Source organism: Globicephala melas, chromosome 19 (genome assembly GCF_963455315.2).
Source record: "Globicephala melas chromosome 19, mGloMel1.2, whole genome shotgun sequence".
Taxonomy (NCBI): Eukaryota; Metazoa; Chordata; class Mammalia; order Artiodactyla; family Delphinidae; genus Globicephala; species Globicephala melas.
This window is the reverse complement of record NC_083332.1, coordinates 10,727,332-10,748,336: the sequence shown is the minus strand read 5'-3', so window position 1 is coordinate 10,748,336 and position 21,005 is coordinate 10,727,332. Positions and strand designations below refer to the sequence as shown.

Here is a 21,005-nt window from a genome sequence, read left to right as displayed (position 1 = left end):
CTAGCAGGTACGAAACAAGTACGTAGGATGGTTTGGAATTCCTGTTAGTCTCCTGATAGGTGAGTTTTCATCTAGGTTCTGGTGGGATATGAGTAGAGAGGGTTAAAGGGCAGTAGAAAAAAGAGAAAGGGCAGCCCCGTATTCATTGTGTCTGAAAATCAGTAGCACTAATAAAAATGATTAAGTTCTCGCCTGTATTTGTTCTTACTGAATACCTGGCCCTCTGTGCACTCCCAGTTTTAATCTTCACAGCTGACCCATGGGAAGGGGGCCCTATCTTACAGGTGAAGTGAAATGTTCAGAGGCGAAGCCACTTGCCCAAAGTCACACAGCCAGTGGTTGGCAGAGCCAGGATTTGGACCCTGATCCAAATCTGAGGGAGGAGGGCTGGGGGCCTGGACTCCTCGGTCTGAGGGAGGAGGGGCTGGGGGGCTGGGCTCCTGGGCCTGAATTGAAAGCCCTTGCTCTTCGCCGCAGATCTGGGCTGGGGCCAGGTGGGAGTTGAGGACTCCCCAGCCTACAGACCCGGGAGGATACGTCTTAGAGGCCTCTGTTTTATAGATGGGGAAACAGGTTCAGACAGGGCAAGGGCGTTCCACTGGCTGACCTGCCTGTTTGGAGTGTGGATGTTTCGAAAGAAACAGCAACTTCTTCTGACTTTGTTTAACATTTATTACAAAGTATAAGAGCAGAGACTGGTGAGCTTCACCCTTCCCCCCAGGTCCCACCTTCTCCCCCACCAGATAATTCTCTGCAGCTCTGGAGAATTGGTGTCCTCCTCGATCTCCCGCCAGGGGGCTCTGCCTTCTGCCTCGGGCCTCGTTCCTTCATCTGTGCTGGTCAGCGGGTAACTGATGCAGTCCAGCATCTTGGACTCTGGGCCCCCGCTCCCCTCCTCCTCTGGGACTCAGGAGTCCCAGTCCCCAGGCACAGGGTATGTGGGACAGGGGTGACCATTTTCCCGTTTGGGGCCTCGGTGGGGATGGGCCACGGCCTCCCTCCTTCAGCTAGTGTCCCCGCCAGCAGCCATCAGGGAGTCAACCCACCCCAAGGTGTGGCCCCCTTGGGTCCTTACGCTTAACTGGCTTTATGCATGGGGCTGGGTTAGGAGTAGCAGAGAGAATGTCCTTGACCTCAATCCTGGGGAAAGTAGCCTGGTTCTTCCTGGCTGGGTCCTGGGGAGACAAACAGAGAGCTGGATAGACAAGCAGGCCAGACACCAGAGGAAGAGACAGAGACAGAGACCAAGCAAAGAAAGAGAGAGCGGGTACTGAGAGTCTGTGAAGGGGGGATGGAACGTCTGTTTCCTTCGCTGCTGGTCCAGCCCCGAACTTGGAGTCCCTCCCTCCAGACAGAGCCAAAGCGGAAGAGAAAGGGTGGCCTCTCCTCCAGGCCACCCATCCCCCACCCCCTTAGTCACATGGAGTGCTGGCCACAGGCACCCTTCCTCCAGGATGTTCTCCTGCCCAAGTCCCAGCTCCCTTACCAGCTACGTGGCCTCCTGGCTTGGTTCTGGAAGCTGCCGTGGACCCAGGGCAGCGCTAAGCAGCTCGGTCAGGGTGTCTAGCTTCCCTGCCAGCGCATCAATCTGCTTCTCCAGGGCCTGGTGTGAGGTGCTCAGACCCAGCTGCAGGTCACAGAGGATCATGTGCATCTGGGCAGAGAGAGGTCAGAGGGATCGGCTGGGGGAGACTCTCCCAGCCCCGTGGAGTAAGGCAGCGGAACCAGCATTTACTAAGTCCTTACAGGCCTTGGAGGACTATCCTCAATAATATCAGGTACCTGATCAACCACCTGCCACCGCCCAGCAACTTGGCCCGGTGCTTTTTATAGTTTAAAATCCTCCTAAAAGTGTGGGCAGTGGGAATCCTGTTTCTATTTTTAAGAGCTGAGGAAACAGGCCTGGAGCAGTTAAATGACACGCCCAAGGCAGCACCTGGATCAGGGAGGCCCTAGAACTTAGTAGGTGCTCACTTAAATCTTTGTGTAATTGATGACTGCCTGACTTCACAATCCACAGAGCCCTTTCTCTGCCTTCTCAAACTAGGATTCACAGCTTCGTCCTTGAGAGTGTGTGAGCTTTCTATGAGAACTCTTGACTTCCATGTTTTGAGCCGGGTGGATAATCTTGGAAATCATGACCTGCCAATTCCGTCAGATTTAGGCCACCACCATGCAGTTTAGGGGCCGGCATCTGTGACTGTGTTTACCATGGTATTGGGGCCAAGGGCCACTGTTTGAATTGTCGTGGACTAATGAGAAAAAAGCAGAGGCTACCGGATAAGCAAGAGGTGCTGTGAGCCAAGCCGGGGTGCATGATGTCACCTACTCGAGCACTTCAGAATCAAGGGGACCCAGGAGAAGGAGGGCAAGCTGAGTCACCCCTTGGCCAGGCAAGGCTGCCCAGCGCTCCTGGGCCCCCTCTTCACAATAGCAACACAGATTGAGTTTTCTACCTGTCCGGTGTCAGTGCTGTTAATTCGCATTTTATTGCTTTGCCCTTTGTGTCTGAACTTGGTTTGTCAATTTGCTTTGGTTTTATTGTTGTATAAGAGTCATAGTTGAAAGGAATTTTATATCCGTCCACATGTAAGTAACTTGACAATGGAGATAATTTCACATCGAACACTGGAGTTCTTTGTACAAGTTATTTAAGTTTCAAAGGAAACCGCACCTCACATGAGAAACGCTATTGCATCATTCACTTATTCATTCATTCGTTCGTTCAGCCACAAACCTTTAGTGAGTGCCTGTGTGTGCCAGCGTTCCCTATTCCAGGGCCAGATCTGCCTACCAGCTGCCCCCAACCTCCCTCTTCTCCCAGACCCCCTCTCATGGGATCCCAGTACCTTGGAGATGTCCACCATAGAGTTCACTTTTTCCCGGAGCTTTCTGTGTTTCAGCCGCACCTGGCGGAAACTGGGGATAAAAAAATGGGGGGGTCAGAGTGGCCCTAGCTCAGAGGTGGGATGAGAGGGGGTGGCTGCACCCATGAGCCCGCCTCCCACATAGAGACCCGGGCATCCAGGCCCACAGACACTCTGAGACATGTAAACGAAACCATCACGCAGAGTCACTGTGAGGTCCAGGTGGGCATCCGTTCAGTGAGACAACACATGGGCATCCTGACCTGGGCACATGTTCATGCTTGGTCACACACACACGCGCGCGTGCGCGTGCACCCTGCAGAGAGGAAGAGACTTGGACATGGCGTGCGCACGCATAGAGGTCCTCACCTGTTGATGGCGGCCAGCAGCCTGCGCTGGTGCCTGCGGGCGGCTCCAGAGTCCTTCCTGCGTGTATGTTTGTAGAACATCCAGGACTCTTGCAGCACTCGGGCGGCCGACTCCTTCATCTGGGGGTGGGTTTCACAGTGTCAAGCGAGATAGTCCTCCTAGGGTTCTGGGAGGAGGGGCCCAGGGTCTGGATCCTGGGTCTGAGGGAGGAGGGGCCGGGGGCCTGGATCCTGGATCTGAGGGGGGAGGGGCCGGGGGCCTGGATCCTGGATCTGAGGGGGGAGGGGCCGGGGGCCTGGATCCTGGGGCTGTGGAAGGGGTGTGCCCTGGGTCCTGGAGGCCCCCCTCACCTCTTTGGTATACTGAATATCCATCATGAAGTTGTGCACGTGCTTCTCTGCCTTATTAAACTCCAGCTTCCGGGCCACCACGGCCACCAGCAGGGCTGTGCAGCAGACCCCCTGTGGGCACAGCAGGCACTATGACACAAGGCCCGTGGGGATCTGAGGACCAGCCGTGTGCCACCAACTCTCTCTCTCCTTGAGCCCTCCCACCAGCCACAGACAGCAGGCACCACCACCGCTAGTTGACAGACAAGCAAACCGGCCCAGAGAGAGTCAGGGTCCCACAGCTCCCAGTGGTGGAGCTGGGATCATAAAATCATGCGTCCGAGTCCAACTCCTAGGTGTGGTATTTACACCATCACAATGTTCTCTCTCTTTTTTTAAAAAAAGAAATTTATTTATTTTAGGCTGCATTGGGTCTTCGTCGCTGCACACGGGCTTTCTCTAGTTGTGGCGAGTGGGGACTACTCTTTGTCGTGGTGCGCGGGCTTCTCATTGCTGTGGCTTCTCTTGTTGCAGAGCACGGGCTCTAGGTGCGCGGGCTTCAGTAGTTGTGGCGCGTGAGCTCAGTAGTTGTGGCTCGGGGGCTCTAGAGCGCAGGCTCAGTAGTTGTGGCTCACGGGCTTAGTTGCTCTGTGGCATGTGGGATCTTCCCGGACCAGGGCTCGAACCCGTGTCCCCTGCATTGGCAGGTGGATTCTTAACCACTGCGCCACCAGGGAAGCCCATGTTCTCTTTGGTTAAGTGTGATTGGAGATTGGGGAGAAGGGCTGGTTCTGGGCAAGGAGCAGACCTCAGACTCCTGCGGGACCCTTTCCTCCCCACGGTCCAGTGGGCCGTCAGGTCAGCGAGGGTGTCCTCCCCCTCCTCCCCACCCCTACAGCCTCTGCCCAGCTCTGGCCACATCCTCTCCCTTCTGGACAGTCTCCAGCCTTTCCCTCACTCCACCCTGACCCCAGGGAGATCGAACATCCAGTTATGCCCCTGATGCCCTCACCCTAATCTCCTTCTAGGCTCCCACTGCCCCAGACTTCTTAGTGTAGCTCTCAAGGCCTTCCAAGGTCCAGGCCGCTCTTCCTCCTCTGCCCAGCTCCCGTCCCAGGCAACTCAGCCCCCACCTGCCTGAGCAGGTCTCACTCTTCTCCCTTCCTTCTCGAGGCCTCTGATCCTTCAAGGCCCCAACAAATCCCAACTGCTCTGTAGCACCTGGAGTTAGAATGAATCTCCTGAAGTCTTCCCCCACCCCATATGTTTCAACTCTTGACCCTCAGAATAATTACTAGCTGTAAACCTTGGCTCTGGGACTGCTTGGGTTTCAAGCCCAGCTTCAGAGCAAGTTATCTAATCTCTTAGTGTCTGAGTTTCTTATCTGTAAAATGTGCACACCCTCACAGTATTACTCCGAGGATTCCATAAGTTGACACCTTTAGAGCAGAGACTGGCACAGAGTATGTGCCCAATAAAAGTTAGCCATTATAATTTCATTGTACCTTGGAACCTCTCAGCTAGGAGTTGGTTGTGAGCTCGAGTGCAAATCGCCTTATCTCCCTTTGGGAGTGTGTGCCTGGCTGAGTCTCTGCCCCTCTTTCCTAGTCACAAAGACTCACTGCTGGAGGGAAGGGGGCTGTCACATTTCCCCCCATGCATCACCTGTGGACCCAGGACTGGGGGATTCACCATGTCCTTCCTGGGACAAATCAGGGCTGGGGCTGGAGGCTTGAATTCCTGCGGGTGAAGGGAGCCAGATCTCACAGGGAGGTGAAGGCCAAGGCATTGGGTGCTGGGTCTATGAGGGGAAGGGGGCAGATGTCTAGATGTAGGAGGAGGCCGACCCTGGGGAGGAGGCTGGAGTCTGGCGCTTGGGGAGCCTCTGCCTCATCCTTGAGGGCACAAGAGCTGGGGTAGGGGCAGCCGGACGCCTGGAACCAATTACAACAACAGCTTCCGCATCGCCACCCCCTGACCCAGTTACTGAGCATTTTCTGTGTTTGAGACCCTTTACATGGTTTAATTCATTTCGTCTTCTCAGGAACCCCGTGAGGAGTACGCTGGTATCAGCATCCCCATTTTACAGATGAGGAAATTGAGGCCCAGAAAGATTGTGTGGCTGACTCCCAGCTAGGAAGTGGGCAGAAGCAGGATTTGAACCCAGGCAGCCTGAGTCCACAGGCATGCTCTTGATGTCTAAACAGCTTTAATGGAGGCTGGGAGACTGGATTCCTGGGTCCTGGAAGAGCCTAGAGCTGGGAAACCAGGTACCTGAGTCCTGGATGATTGAGAGGGTAAAGGGGGGTGGAGAGGGCAAGATACCTGAGTCTTGGTGGGGCTTGGGACTGGACTCCTGGAATCTGGGAGGAAATGGGGCTGGGAGGTCAGGGGCCTGTGTTCCCGAGGAGGACGAGGGCTGGGTCCTAGGTTCTGGAGAGAGCAAGGACTCAGGGGATGGATTCCTGGATTTTCAAAGGAAATGAGGCTAGTGTTTGTGTCCTGGACAGGGAATGGGGCTGTGGGGGTCCAGACACCCGAGTTTCTTGGGGGTGTCCCTGAGTGCCTTAGTTGGCTCTGTGGTTTCCTGGGGCCCAGGGGATGAGCAGTGTGGGATAAAGGCAGGGTCCCTGAGTGGGTGTACTCACCATGACCCCAGTGCAGAGGCAGACAATCTTGCCCCATGTGGTACCCGGCACCACGTCCCCGTAGCCGATGGTCAGGAATGTGATGGGGATGAGCCACAGTGTGTCTGAAAGGTGCCCGGTGGCATTAACGGTCTGTCTGTGGGGAAGAGTGGGTTAATTCTGGGGTTCCTGTGATGTTTGATACCCTGATACCCAGTTAAGTTCTGGGCTTTGGAGAGCCTGCCTGGCCTCCTCCTTGCTGTGTGACCTGGGCAAGATGCTCAACCAGTCTGGGCTGTGGCATTTGAACCTGGATCCGACCAATTCCAAAGCCTTTTTGGTTTCAGCTAGGCTACCAGGGCTGCTACATTCAGAGCGTGTGGTTGAGGGGTTGAGAGGGGGGCAGACACCCAGCCTGAAGTCCACTTGTCAGACCCGGCAGGGGGCTGCATCCACTCAAAGGAAGGGGCACCTTTTTCTAATTTCCACAAAGATGCTCTATGGCCTAGAGGTGGCCCTATCAGGACTAAAAAGGTGGGACTCTAAAAAGGCTTGACGGGGGACTTCCCTGGTCGTCCGGTGGTAAGGAACCCACCTTACAGTGCAGGGGACACGGGTTCAATCCCTGGTCAGGGAGCTAAGATCCCACAGGCCGCAGGGCAACTAAGCCTGCACACCACAACTACTGAGCTTGCGCACCTCAACCAGAGCCTGCGTGCCGCAAACCACAGAGCCCACGCGCCCTGGAGCCTGCATGCCACAACTAGAGAAGAGAAAACCTGCGCACCACAACTAGAGAGAAGCCCACGCGCCGCAACAAAAGATCCCGCATGCCACAACCAAGACCCGACACAGCCAAAAGTAAATAAAATAAAATAGAAAATAAATCTTTAAAATAAGGAAATAAATGCACTTTAAAAAAATAAATAAAAAGGCTTGGCAGACTCTGCCTCTTTTCCCCTCACTTCATAGGAGGGGACATTTAGGTCCAGCCATGGAAAGGATGGATAATCAGGATTTGTCTAACTTTGACCCACAGTTAGGCCAAAGCAGGGAAAGCATCACTCACCAGGGCCCCAGACACCTCAAACCCACTAAATTGTGTCTGGAGGTGGCGACTGAATCTGCCCTGTTAAGCTCCAATCCCTTCATCCCAAAATACATTCAAGTTTGAGGACTTCTGCCTCAAACAGATTTAGAAATTTGGCTCCCTCCCCATCCTCCCATTTTTCAGGTGAGAAAATTGGTGGGAGGATCATTTACTGATCCTGACCAATTTCCCAACTGAGAAAACTGAGATCCTGTGAGACAAATGAGTTTAAAATCATGAAAGATTAGAATTGCCAGGGAGACTTTAAAGATGGTGGATTTTGATACCCATTTTATAGATGCGGAAACAGAGGCTCAGAGAGGAGAGATCTAAGGCCAGTTCTTCCCATTCTCCATCTCCCCTCAAGAATCCTTTGCCAGATGTACGAAACCAGAGGTTCTCAAATTTGAGCCAGCATCAGCGTGAACTGTTAAAAAAGATTGCTGGGCCCAACCCACCAGAGTTTTGGATTCCACAGATCCGGGTGGGGCCTGCGAGTTTGGATTTGCAACCAGTTCCCAGGAGATGCTGCTGGTCCCAGAACCACACTTTGAGAACCACTGGCTAAGATTACCCCCAATTTGTTTATCTGTAAGGTAAGTGGAGGCCCTGAGGGGTACAGTTCCAGCATCAGGTCAAAGTCCAGCAGGGGGTCTCGAATTCCCATACCAATGCTCTGCACGGAATTCCCTTCTGGCGCAGCCCGGGGGTCACTGGGAGCACCTACAGTGCATCTGTGCTAATTTGGAAGAGACGTCCCCTTCCTCCAAAGCAGGTGCAACCCTTGGCCAGGGCCCAGAGCCTGCGTGTTGAGACTGAACAGATGCCTGGAAACCTGAGGCAAGAGAGATTTGGAAGCAGGAAGGGCAGGGCTTCCTATGGTGTGTGTGTGTGTCTGGGGAGACTGGAGACTGCAGGTGGAGGAAAGGCTTTGGGGCGATAGGCTTTCTCCACTTCTTGGTCCCAGAGAGTCCCAACCTGCACCACGGTACAGGGCGATGGTGGTTGTAAGCGGCTCCTCCAGAGGCTCCAGGTACCGTCCCTTCCCGCCCTCCCCTCCCCGCGCACCCTCACCTCTCGGCCACCGACAGCACCCAGGCGGTGGTGAGCCAGAGGCCAAGCGTGAGGCAGAGCAGCAGGCGGCCGGGGTGCGTGTTCATGTACAGCTTGGCCACGAACCAGTGGCGGAAGCGGACCTGGTTGAGCGCGCCGATGCTGCGGTAGGAGGCGTTGAGCAGGACGCCGCTGTGCAGGAGCAGGGCGCGGGGCACCAGGTACAGGCGCAGCAGCATGGCCAGCGACAGCAGCGCCTCCGCCTGGCCCAGGAAGCTCGGCCAGGACTGCGTGACCGCCGTCTGCGGGGACCCCGAGATCTGCGCGCACGGCGGGCGCCACACCGGCGCCGGGTGCAGCGCGCACACAGCCAGCTCCAGCACGATCTGCGCCGCCTGCCGCCCGGTCAGCGCCACGCGCCAGTCCCGGAGCCCGTTGTCCGTCATGAACAGCTGCAGGGAGGGGAACGGATGGAGAAGGAGGGGGGTCACACGAAGGTCAGGCGCCCGCTCCCCAGCCTGCGCGGGGAGATAAGGGGGGCGCGCCCGCGGGGCCGGAGAGGGAGGCAGATAGCGCAGGGCATGGGGCCCGGGAGGGTGGGAAGGGGCAGGGCAGGACCCGAGGAAGACATCTCTCCACCTTCTCCCCCTAGTTTCAGCCCACTTCCAGAACTTCCAGCCCAGAAGCACTTATTGAGTGCCTGTTGTATGCCCGACGTTGTTCCATATGTTGAGATACATTGAGGATATGGGTGGACAAGACAAACGAAACAAAACCCCTGCCTCTCCGAGGACTTACATTCCACATCCATAGAGCTGTGTCCTAACTCCAGTTTCTGGGGACGCAGTAGTAATTGCCATCGTCCCATTAGCAATGATAATGGCCAACATTTACAGGGCGCTTTGGAGGTGCCAGGCATTGTGCTGTCCTCTGTACGTGTGTGACTCAGCGAATGCTCACAAGACAGTGAGATTGAAAATATTCTTACCCCCATTTTACAGATGCAGAAACTGAGGCCCAGGGCTCTCAGGCCACTTAACTATTCGAACGACTGCGTTAATGATGATGTGTACTTCTTACTGAGCACATCTTGTGTGCCAGGCACTGCAAGGGGCGTCACCACACTCGACCAATAACCCTCATTTTATACTGCAGAGGTGTGGGGGGAAGGAAACAGGATCTGGGGATGTGGGGGATGGGATGAGAGGGGAAGGGGTGGAGAGTCCAGTGTGGGTTGAGACATGAGATGGGAGGGGGGATACGGGTGGGAAGGGCTTCTGGGTCTGTGGAGTCGTTGGCACAGAGGTGGGGAGCTCAGCAGTGGGGAAGGACCTGCGGGCACATGGCTAGGATCTTGGGTTGTTGGGACAGGAACAGGTAGGGACTCAGGGATGGAAAAGTGAGATCTGGGAGGCTGTGTCTTGTGTGAGGCAACCTGGGACAGAGTGGACAGAGGCCTGGGGGCGGGAACTCTCAGCATCTACAGGTGTGCAAGGTGAGACAGGGCAGCAGGTGGAGGAAGGTCAGGGCTGCTCGGGGGGTGGGGGGGGGCTGTCTGTCTGTCCGTGGTTCATCCCCTCCGGGTGGATGAGGGTGTGGATGTATCTCAGGGTGGAGGAAGCTCATTACTCAGCCCAGGAGGTGGGAAGGGTGAGCCGACAGGGCGTGGGGGTGGGCTGAGGGGAGCTAGGAAGGGCCTGGGGGCCTACCTGGACCTCTTTTGCGTGAAAGGCCACAATAAGGGAAAGGAGCGAGAACGTGGAGATGCTGATCATGCATTTAACCAGGAACAGGTGGATCGCCCACTGTTGGGAGGGAGGGAGAGAGGGGTGAGAGCCAAGGCCTCCCTCAGCCCCCGCTGCACTCTTCCCAAACCGCCATCCCTTCTCCAGTCCCAATTTCCCAGCCTCCTAACCCCCAGCCCCCAGCCCAGTTCCCCCTGATGCCTCAGGTCTGGGGAAGTCTCAAAACCATCATCTGGTCCCCAGGGAGAGTGCCCTCTTCCTTCCCAAGGGGACAGCCCTGGCCCAGGTGCCAGTGTTCACCCTCCTCCTCAGCTCTTCTGCTAGGACCACACCCCTGAGGGAAGACCTTGAAACTCACATTCCTTCCTAATTCCCCTGTACTGGTCCCCATCAATAATAGTTCCTCAGTTGTGTGTGTGTGTATGGGGGGGTGTCTAGAAACAGACATTTAGCTTCTAAAAAGTGGTCCCTCCCCTTCCCTTCCCACCCAGCTGGTCTCTGCCCTAGAAAGCAACTTCAGGTCCCTCCCCTCCCCCCGCCTGCCCTTCAGCAGTTCCTGAGGGGCCTAGAAACTATCACTCAGGCCCCAAGGAATGAGTGACACCCTCCCCTGCCCTCATCCAGGGGGGTGGGTTCCTAAGACCCCAGCCCCAGCTCTGAGAAAGGCCCCCCAGTCCTGCTGCCCCGTGTGTCTCCTCTGCCCCCCCTCCCCACCTCCTGCGTTCTCTCCTGGCTCTAAGCCCAGGGCAGAGCTGCCCAGAAGCACATGGCCTCCAGAAACCACAGGAAGTTTTTTCCCCTGTCTTTGTGTGGCAATACCTTGGAGGAATCTAGAATTCTTGAGGAAGGGATTTAGAGGGGACTGGGACTGCTGGATTCCCTAGGAGGGGGTGTGTGTGTGGATCCCTGCCTGGGAGGTGGTGTCAGGGGGAAGGGGCCACCTGGGCTCCCACTCTGAGCTTAGCACCTGTTTCTCCTAAAACACTGCCAGCTCCCCTGACCCAGGGCCCCCCTCTGTGCAGGGGAAGAGGGCCAGTTTCCTGTTCCATGGGACCTGCCCCCCTTCCCCGAACAATGGTGCTGTTGTCCCTAGCCCTCCCCACCCCTTCATCCTTCTGTGGCTCCCCAGTTCCCTGTCCCGCTCTTTAGTTTGTCCCAAAGAACATCCCACTAGGCCCAACCCCCTCCCCACTCTGCAATCCACTTCTCTGGTGGTCCTCTCTCCTTTCCAATTCCTCTTGCCCCGAATCCCCGACCCCCTTCTCTGTCTGTACCACTCCGTCTCTTACTGCATCTTTGTCTTGGTCTCTCTCTGTCTCGGTCTCTCTGTGTATCTCTGCCTCTCGGTACCTCTCACCATCCTCCCTCTCCCGCCCCACTATCTCTATCACGTTCCCCTGCATCGGTGGGGTCTGGCACCTGCCTCTCCTCCAGCCCTTCCCTCCTGGTGAGCAGGTGTCTGGATCCCTGCAAAATGAGTTTATTAGATTACGATGGAGGTGGGGAGGGGACACGGGTGTTGTCAAGGCAGTCATAGAAAGGGGGCCGAGGAGGACCCTTCGGATCATGTATTTCAACCCTCACCGCCGGTTTCCAGTTGCGGAAACTGAGGCTCAGAGAGCTGCAGCAGATTCCAGAGTCCCCGTGCTGGAGGCAGCAGCCTGGCAGGTGGTAGAGGGAAGCAATTGGAGGTGAGGCAGCGGAGGGATGGGGTGGCGTAGGAAAGACCCCCTGTCCCTTCCCATCTGCCAGGGCTCCCTTGTCCTCACCTCGCCTGCTGGGCGGGGTGCTGAAGTGTGGGAGCGGCGGGTCGGCCTGACCATGTTTCCTGTTGGCATGGGCTTCGGCGGCCCCACCCCCTCAGTGCCCGCTGCCCTCGCCTGGCCACCCGGCCAGAGGAAGCCAGCCTACCCTGACAGTCCGTGTGGCTCCTGGTCACTTCAAAGCTGTCTGCCTCTCCCACCCCCAAATCCAAGCCTGAGTGTTGTCCCCCAGAAGTCCCCCCAACTCAATCCTCCAATCAGTGCCCTCCAACCAGCCCAATTCCACGTCCCTTACCCTAGACAGATCTCCAACCCCTCCTTTCCTGTTGAGCAATTCTGTCCCGTCCTCAAGCCGCCAGTTCTGACCCGTGTCCTTCATCTGCCCCCATCGCTGCCCGGACCAGGGCTGGAATGTGCTGGGAACCTGCTCAGACCTGTCCTAGCCCCACTTGTTCTTTCCTTCCCCACTCACACTATCCTTGAAGTCAGCCCCTCTCCCCCTAAAAACGCTCTAAGTCACCTCTAAGGAACCCGGGCCCCAGCCTCTCCTCTCCTGGGACCCAGGAGTCCAGGCTACCATAAACCTACCTCTCCCTTGTTTCCCAGACTAAATAGCCCATAGATTCTGGGGAAGCTGAGCTTCTTAATGTTGGAGATGGAGGGGGGAGGGGGGCGGTGCTTTGTTTTCTTTTCCCACCCCCCCACCCAGCCAGTTCTTTTGGTCTCTGCCCTTTGCCTCTGAGATACTGTGCAAACATTAGAGTTTAGATAAGGACCAAGGAGCTGCTGCCTACTGGAAGAAGTCAGCCTTTCTCCCCACCCTCCCTTCACTGAACCTGGGGTTACCTCTCCCCTAATCTGCTCAAGTATCTGACCAGCCACCTCCTGGCCTGCAGGGCTCCTGGACCTCCAACTGTCTAATTGCAATACCTTCAAACTGACACTCTGTGACCCCTCTTCCCTTCCTTTTGCAGAGAGGGCCCCCAGCATTTACCTCCCTAGGTCCCAGGAGTCCAGCCCTCAGCTCCCTCCACTCTCAGCCCCAGGGGTCTCCAGCCTCTACTCACTCAGGACCCGAGAGTCCTGGCCCCCAGGCCCCTCCTCCCTCAGACCCAGCAGTTTCAGCTTACAGCCCCTCCTCCCTCAAGGCTCGGGAGTCTCAGCCTCCAGCCTCCACTCACCAGGCACCCCCCGAACCATAGCATCTCCGCGTGCAGGACCATGAGTCCGATGCCGATTCCTGCCAGTGCCAGTGCCCAGCCTGCCAGACTCCTCTCCTGTTCCAGCAGATGCTTTCTCCGCCGCAGGGCCCCCAGGCCCGGCACCAGCTCCCCGCCCATGGCCCCCGGGGTCTTGGGGCTCAGCCAGCTTCCTGCCCAGAGTCCCCCACCTCGCAGCACACAAAGAGCAGCCACTATGGCTTGCAGGTCCCCGGCCTGCTCTGCTCCCTCGCTCTGGACTCTTGCTTTGAGGCACAGCAGAGCCTGTGCCCTCTGGGGGGTGGTGACTGCTGGGCAGGGCGGGGAGGTGCTGGGGAGGCCCCTGGGCAGAGGGGAGGCTCCCCAACCCCCCTTCTCAGACTAAGGAGGGGCTGGGTGTGTCTTGGGGCAGAGCAAGGAAGAGGCGTGTGTCCACATGGATTAAGACACACACCAACACACAATGGGCTTTGTCATACACAACGGTCTGCAGCGTGTAATACACACCTACACTCAGCCACACCCGGACACCATGCAACACACGGTGATAACACCCTCAACCATGGACAACATGGCCGGAGACAGAACCTATAACACCCATGGGCATACAACACAGCCTACAACGAGTGACTCACAACTCCCGACAAGCTCTGAAACTCACAGCCACACCCGGACACCACACACATGATGCGACACACACCGGCACTTAGTGAGGCAGGCAGCGCCCCGTGGCACACACGGTCACTTAAATATTGTCCACACGCAGGCACGAACACTGCAATCAAAGTTGGCACGACATCTTCTCACACAAACAGCCACACCCAGACGCCTCACACAGGATGATGCCCATTCGTAGCTACACAAACACAACATATACGGGTGTTCCACAAACACACGATCTGTATTGACCTCGCAATCCCCAAATGCCACACACAACATATCTGTGTGAACAGAGCACTCAGCCATCACACACCTGTGGAACAAAACACGACGTGTGCAGACACACAGCACTTAGGGACACACCCATGGCAGTCTCCAATCACCCAGCACCTGGAGAAATGCACACTGACGTACGTCACGGCACGTGGCGACTCAAGCACGTATGCTCATAGAATGATTCACAACACACATGGATTCACCCTGACAGACAATACACCCGGGTGCACAATGCCATTCACATATGCAGTCAGAGGACAATGTGGACGGATGCGTGTAGGAACGGACCTACAGGCACAGTGACACACACAGAAACCCAAGCGGCACATGCCCCGTGTAAGACATTTTGATCTATTTTGGTGCGTCACACAGGACACAACCAAGAATGGTGCCCCTGGGGGAGGGGGGCTGGCCACAGGCTACACGGACCCTGATGCCCAAGAGCACCGTGAGCAGAGTAAAACGTGCACCATCGCCTGGGACCGACGCCATAAACCACACCCACACACAGCCTGGAGCATGATACACTCCAACACAGGTGGCCACACAAACACAACATATACAGTGGAATACACAAAGACACAATGACACAAAACACGTGCTACACTACTTCCCAGCACAAACACTGTCTCATGAACCAGTAGATGTGACCCACTGACACAGCCATCACTTAGGCCTGCAATGACACCACACACAGCCCCGGGGGACGCCCTCTGGTACAATGTAATACACAGCCGTGCAAACACAACACTCTGCGTGTGGGTCCCCAGTCTGTGTTCTTGGCAGGGAAAAGAGAGGCCCCAACAGGGACACACACCTGGAAGGAGACACAGGGTCACATCACTGAGTGATACACAGCTTTACACACACAACACCCATAAGGAAGAGAACAGCAAATGCGATGCAGACTGATGCATGGTGACCCCCAGAGTGGCAACCATGCGGCATGCGACCTCACGCAGCAGCACAAGTTATGCACGGGGCTGCACACCGTACATCCAGACACAGATCAAAACCCTCCGCCAGCAACACACCAGGACTCGCTGGCGAGGTGACACGAAACCCCTCTCACCGTGTGGTGTGTGGCCCTATGGACACCACTCTCTGGGGAAACACACAGACATAACCCCTCTCCCCTCCTGAGTTGTATGCCATGTAGGAACATGGTCCCTCCAGCCACAGGGCAATGAGACACACACAGACATGCTTGGCGTCACACCACCACAACCCACATGGACACACCCAGAGACACCAAACCGCACACACAGACACACCCGGTGACAAAAACACAACCTATGCTGGAGCCCGGCCCCATGGTGCACATGTGATTCCCACTCAGGATGAGACGCGGTGGGGGTAGTGATGGAGACACATGCCTGTCTGCTTGGAGGAGATGCTGCAGCCGGGGGACCCCCCCCCCACCTCCCCTCCCTCTCGGCTTCCCCAGGCCTTGCCTCAGACTGCTGTCTCGGTCTCTCCCGCTCTGGAAGCCTTTCGGTTCGTCTTTATCTCTTTCTCCGACTGTCTTTCTCTGTCTCTGCTTTCCTCTCCTTTATGCCTTTATTTCCGTTCTGCCTAAATACCTTCTGGCTCTGTCTCTCTCTGTCCATTTCTCTGGTTCCATTTCTCTCTCTGGCTCTGCCTCTCTTTGTGTCCCTATGTCTCTCAGCATCTCTGTCTCTGTGTCTATCCCTGCATCCCACTGCTTTTAACATTTTTTTTATTGAAGTATAGTTGATTTACAATGATTCGGATGTACAGCAAAGTAATTCAGTTAATATGTATGTATATATAATATATATATTCTCTTTCAGATTCTTTTCCATTATGGTTATTACAAGATATTAAATGTAGTCCCCTGTGCTATACAGTAGGTCCTTGTTGTTTATTTTATATACAGTAGTGTGTATCTGTTAATCCCAAATTCCCAATTTATCCCTCCCACCCTTTCCCCTTTGATAACCATAAGTTTGTTTTCTGTGTCTCTGAGTCTCTTTCTGTTTTGTAAATAAGTTCATTTGCACCCTTTTTTTTTAGATTCCACATAGAAGTGAGATCCTGTGATCCCGCTGCTTTTCTATTTCACTCTCGCTACCTGTCCCTGTCCCTCTCTTTGTTCATCGCTATCTGTGTCTCTGTCTGTTGCTCTCTGACTCTGTCTCCATCTCTGCCTGTGCTCTCTTTTCTGTCTCATCCTCTCTCTGCCTCTAGTGCTCTGTGTCTCTGGGCCTCTCTAAGCTCAGGGGCCAAAGGCCAGGGACACAGACTGCAGCTGCCTGAGAGGGTCAGTGGCCATGGAACAGAGACCTCCAGCCCAGGCCTTCCACAGCCTCTGTGCTCCAGTGCAGGCAACTGTGAAAAACTGAGGGGAGAGAGACAACCAGAGAGACCGTGAATGCTGGAGCCAGAGGAGAGGGAGGGACAGAGACAGACAGAGAAGGAGGGGGAGAGAGGGGAGGGAGGAGGTTGGGGGAAGAAGTTTTTACAAACCCAAAGAGCTGGAGACAGAAGAGACCTAGTGGTGAAGAGAAAGCAGGAGTCAGAATCAAGACAGGGAAGTTGGAGCAGAGGGAAATTTTGCCTCCAAAGAGACCACGACTAAAAGAGAAAAGCGGAGACTAGGCAGGGTGTGGGAGATGCCAGAGTGGGAAGGGCACCTGCCTCCAAACGGAAGTTCTGGGCTATGGGGGTCAGCTGGTAGCACACTGCGCCCGAGCCAGCTCCCTGCAGCCCAGAGAGGGGGTTGGTGACTCAGGGCCCCAGCGCTTCCTGTGACTCACCTTTAGTCTCAACCCTGGAAGGGGGGCGTGGAGGGGGAGGGGGTCTCTGTAAAAGACAGGGAGGGGGAGCACTAGAGGACCTCTCTGCTCAGAGGAGGGAGCAGGGCAGCTGCAAGGGACTTGGAGGGGAGGAGGGCTGGGGACCAGGATCCTGGGTCTGACAGGGGAGGGGCCGGGGACCAGGATCCTGGGTCTAAAGGGGGAGGGGCCGGGGACCTGGATCCTGGGTCTGACGGGGGAGGGGCCGGGGACCAGGATCCTGGGTCTGAGGGAGGAGGGGCCGGGGTCCTGGATCCTGGGTCTGAGGGAGGAGGGGGCTGGACCCATACTCCTGGTCCAGGAAGACTAGGAAAACTGATTCCAAAATCCTTAGGACTTTTCCTTGGCCTCGTCCCAGCTGCCCCACCTTCATCCCAGCCCCATCTCCGGGCCTGGAATGGACCCAGATGCCTTGGTGCCCAGCCGGAAGGGGCCAAGGACAAAGAAAGAGCTGTTTAACTCGGCCTGGTGGTGGAGCGGGTGAAGAGGTAGTCTCATATGGAAAGGTCACTCATCACCCAGGGCTTGTGCAGGGAAAGGCGGGGCTCAGCCCAGGGGAAGACGTCCAGAAAGTCTGAGGCCTGTGGCGGCAAATCCTCCAACTGCTGTCTTTTGGATTTAGGCATTTGGAGGCTTCGGGGCATTGGGATACTGCCACCTGGTGCTGTTTGAGGGAACTGCAGGCTCTCTGCTTTTCCAGCTTAGTATCCATCTATTGCGCACCTGCTGAGTCAGGTCCTGCTCTACACGTTGGGGATACAGTAATAACAAAACAGACAAAATCCCTGCCCCCATGGAGCTTCCTGGCTAAAGGAGGGAGACCCTGTGGTTCTGTCAATCTATCTCTTGCTTTTGCTTTGTCTCTGTGAGTCTGCTTCTCTCTGTATCTCACTGGCCTTGCTTCTGAGTTTCTGTCTCCTGGTCTTTGTCCCCAGGTGCATGCCTCTCCGCTTTCATTTTTTTAATTTTAATTTTATTTTATTTTTTATTTTTTTCGGTACGCGGGCCTCTCATTGTTGTGGCCTCTCCCGCTGCAGAGCACAGGCTCCGGACATGCAGGCTCAGAGGCCATGGCTCACGGGCCCAGCCGCTCCGCAGCATGTGGGATCTTCCCGGACCGGGGCATGAACCCGCGTCCCCTGCATCGGCAGGCGGACTCTCAACCACTGCACTACCAGGGAAGCCCCGATTTTATTTTAAAAATAAATTTATTTATTTATTTTTGGCTGCATTGGGTCTTTGTTGCTGTGCGTGGGCTTTCTCTAGTTGCAGCGAGCAGGGGCTACTCTTTGTTGCCGTGTGTGGGCTTCTCATTGCAGTGGCTTCTCTTGTTGTGGAGCACGGGCTCTAGGCATGCAGGCTTCAGTAGCTGTGGCACGCGGGCTCAGTAGTTTTGGCTCACGGGCTATAGAGGGCAGGCTCAGTAGTTGTGGTGCAGGGGCTTAGTTGCTCCACGGCATGTAGGATCTTCCTGGACCAGAGCTCAAACCCGCATCCCCTGCACTGGCAGGCGGACTCCCAACCACTGTGCCACCAGGGAAGCCCTCTGCTTTTAGTTTATCCTTTGTATCTCTGTGTTCCCAACCAATTAAAAATTATGTATTATATTATGTTAAGCTATTTATCTATCTGTCTATATAGATATATATCTCGCAATCTGGGTATCTAGAGACTTTGGGTCAATTGGGTTAAGCCTTTTTTTTTAATTTAAAATTTATTTATTTATTTTATTTATTTATTTTGGCTGCATTGGGTCTTGGTTGCTGTGCGCAGGCTTTCTCTAGTTGCGACGAGTGGGGGCTACTCTTCGTTGCGGTGCGCGGGCTTCTCACTTTGTTGGCTTCTCTTGTTGAGCACGGGCTCTAGGAGTGCAGACTTCAGTAGTTGTGGCACATGGGCTCTAGAGCGCAGGCTCAGTAGTTGTGGCACACGGGCTTAGTTGCTCCGCAGTATGTGGGATTTTCCTGGACCAGGGCTCTGTCCCCTGCATTGGCAGGCGGATTCTTAACCGCTGAGCCACCAGGGAAGCCCTGGGTTAAGCCTTGACATGGCCATGGTCACTGACTTTATTTTTGGGTGGAACATAATAACATAACACACATACAGCCTGGTTTAGAGACAGACCTGAGTTCATATCTAACTCTGCTATCCCTAGCTCTGTGTCCTATGAGACCTGTAAAATGGGGGGATGATTATACCCTGTGTCACAGGGTTGCTTGAGGATTAGGTGAGGTGGAATATGTGGGCCCTCAGCACGGGACCTGGCATACATTAAGCCCTCGTGGCACATTGTTTCCCAAGCTGGCTCCAGTAATTCCTCCTCCTCTGTGCTGGTATGTGGCTTCTCCCACCAACAGGTAGACTCTGTCTCTTCTCCTTCAATCTGGCTGGCTTGTGACTTGCTTTGACTAATAGAATGTGGCAGAAATGATGCTGGGCCAGTTCCAGGTCCAGTTCTTAAGAGAACTAGAAGCTTTTGCTTTTGTTCTCTTAGAACTCTAAGACTGCCATGTTGTGAGGAAGCCCAAGCTAGTCACATGGAGAGGCCATGCAGAGGAGAATCAAAGCACTCTGGCCAAAAGCCCCAGTCCAGCCCCATCTGAATGCAGCTGCATGAGACCAGCAGAAGTGCCCCGTCAACACTCAGAATCATGAAAAATAATACACTTCTTGTTTTAAGACACTAAATTTTGGAGTGGTTTTTATATAATAATAACAATAAATATTACACTTTTATGTTCACTTTTATGTTTGAAGTTTTCCGTAATAAAAAGTATGTAGGGCTTTGCTGGTGGCGCAGTGGTTGAGAGTCCGCCTGCCGATGCAGGGGACGCGGGTTCGTGCCCCGGTCCGGGAAGATCCCACGTGCCGCGGAGCGGCTGGGCCCGTGAGCCATGGCCTCTGAGCCTGCGCGTCCGGAGCCTGTGCTCCGCAACGGGAGAGGCCACAACAGTGAGAGGCCCGCGTACCGCAAAAAAAAAAAAAAAAAAAGTATGTATATATTAATATATATGAGTACGTATATATGAATAGGTAATAGAATAGATAATGGAAAATGCACTTTATAAATTACAGCTAGTGTTATTTTGCTTCTCTCTTTCTGCCTGTGGGTCTTTCTTGACTCTTTCAGTCTCTGCTTGTCTTTCATATTTTCCTGTCTCTCTTTCTCTATCTCTTTCTCTCTGTGTGTCTACTCCTATCTTACCAAAAGCCCTCCTGCCCTTTCCCGTCCACTTACTTTGCTCCACCACATTGGCCTTCTTGCTGGTCCTCAAACATGCCACGCTCTTTCCTGCCTCAACATCTTGGTGCTTGCTTCTTCCTCTGCCTGAATGCTTTTACCTCCAGTCTCCTCTTGGATCATTTCCTTACTTCATCCAGTTCTCTTTTCAATATAGTCTCTTCCTTGACCATCTCCTCAGAAATGCTCCTCTCCCACCCCATAAATAACTGCATCATATTTCATTGCTACGTCTTTATCATGGCGCATGGCATTTATCTAAATGATCCTGTTTTCTTATTTTCCTACTTGTTCAGGACAGGGATTTTGCCATCTCCAGTGTTTAGAACTGTGCCTGGCACAGAGGAGATGCTCAATGGCTATTTGTTGAAGGAATGCTCTTATTCAGTAGTACTGATTGGCTCTTCTTCGACTCCACCCTCCTGCCCTGTTCCACACTGTTTTGGAAATCGGAAGGATGTCATTTCCTCATTTCCGTGTCCTTTGTCTCACCTATTAGTTGAGTTGCTGTCTGTGGTTCTGAGACCCAATGCTGTGGATCTGTCCTTGGTGCTGACCTAGGCTCCCACCTGCATTAACCTGGGGAGGGCAACAGAATCTTAGGAGAGGGGCGCTGTGAGTGTGATCCAAGCACTGGACCACCTGGGTCACTGAGCGCAGCAGGCATCTGAGTTCTGAAGGGAGGAAGTGCCTGGGTCACTGGGTTCAACAGGTATTTGTTTTATCTATCGCCTATCTGTCTATCTATCCATGTATACGTATACGTATATATATTATTATTATGCAAAACTTCAAACAAGCAGAAGTGAACAGAAGAGTATATAATAAACGTCACGTACCCATCTAACAAAAGCAACTCATGGTTAATTGCATTTCATCTGTGCCTCCACCTGCTTCCTCACTTCCTATATTATTTTCATGCAAATCCCAGACATGATATCATTTAATTGTATGTCGTATTTTAATT

General features: G+C 54.5%; 1 protein-coding gene across 1 annotated transcript; it reads right to left on the bottom strand.

Moving 5' to 3' along the window:
- Positions 1-755: 755 nt before the first annotated feature.
- On the bottom strand, positions 756-13,273 carry KCNN4 (potassium calcium-activated channel subfamily N member 4). Its single transcript, XM_030874029.3, has 9 exons — positions 13,025-13,273; positions 10,045-10,140; positions 8,357-8,787; positions 6,214-6,349; positions 3,587-3,697; positions 3,237-3,355; positions 2,850-2,919; positions 1,487-1,654; positions 756-1,175 (listed from the first exon to the last, which is right to left on the bottom strand). The coding sequence occupies exons 1-8, from the start codon at positions 13,181-13,183 to the stop codon at positions 1,490-1,492; spliced, it is 1,287 nt and encodes a 428-aa protein (XP_030729889.1). The 5' UTR covers positions 13,184-13,273; the 3' UTR covers positions 756-1,175; positions 1,487-1,489.
- Positions 13,274-21,005: the final 7,732 nt, after the last annotated feature.

Coding starts and splice junctions, on each gene's coding strand:
- KCNN4 (XM_030874029.3), bottom strand. CDS start 13,183: ATGGGCGGGGAGCTGGTGCCGGGCCTGGGGGCCCTGCGGCGGAGAAAG. Junction 6,350..8,356: donor GTGCTGTCGGTGGCCGAGAG/GTGAGGGTGCGC, acceptor TCTTCCCCACAG/ACAGACCGTTAATGCCACCG. Junction 3,356..3,586: donor ATATTCAGTATACCAAAGAG/GTGAGGGGGGCC, acceptor ACCCACCCCCAG/ATGAAGGAGTCGGCCGCCCG.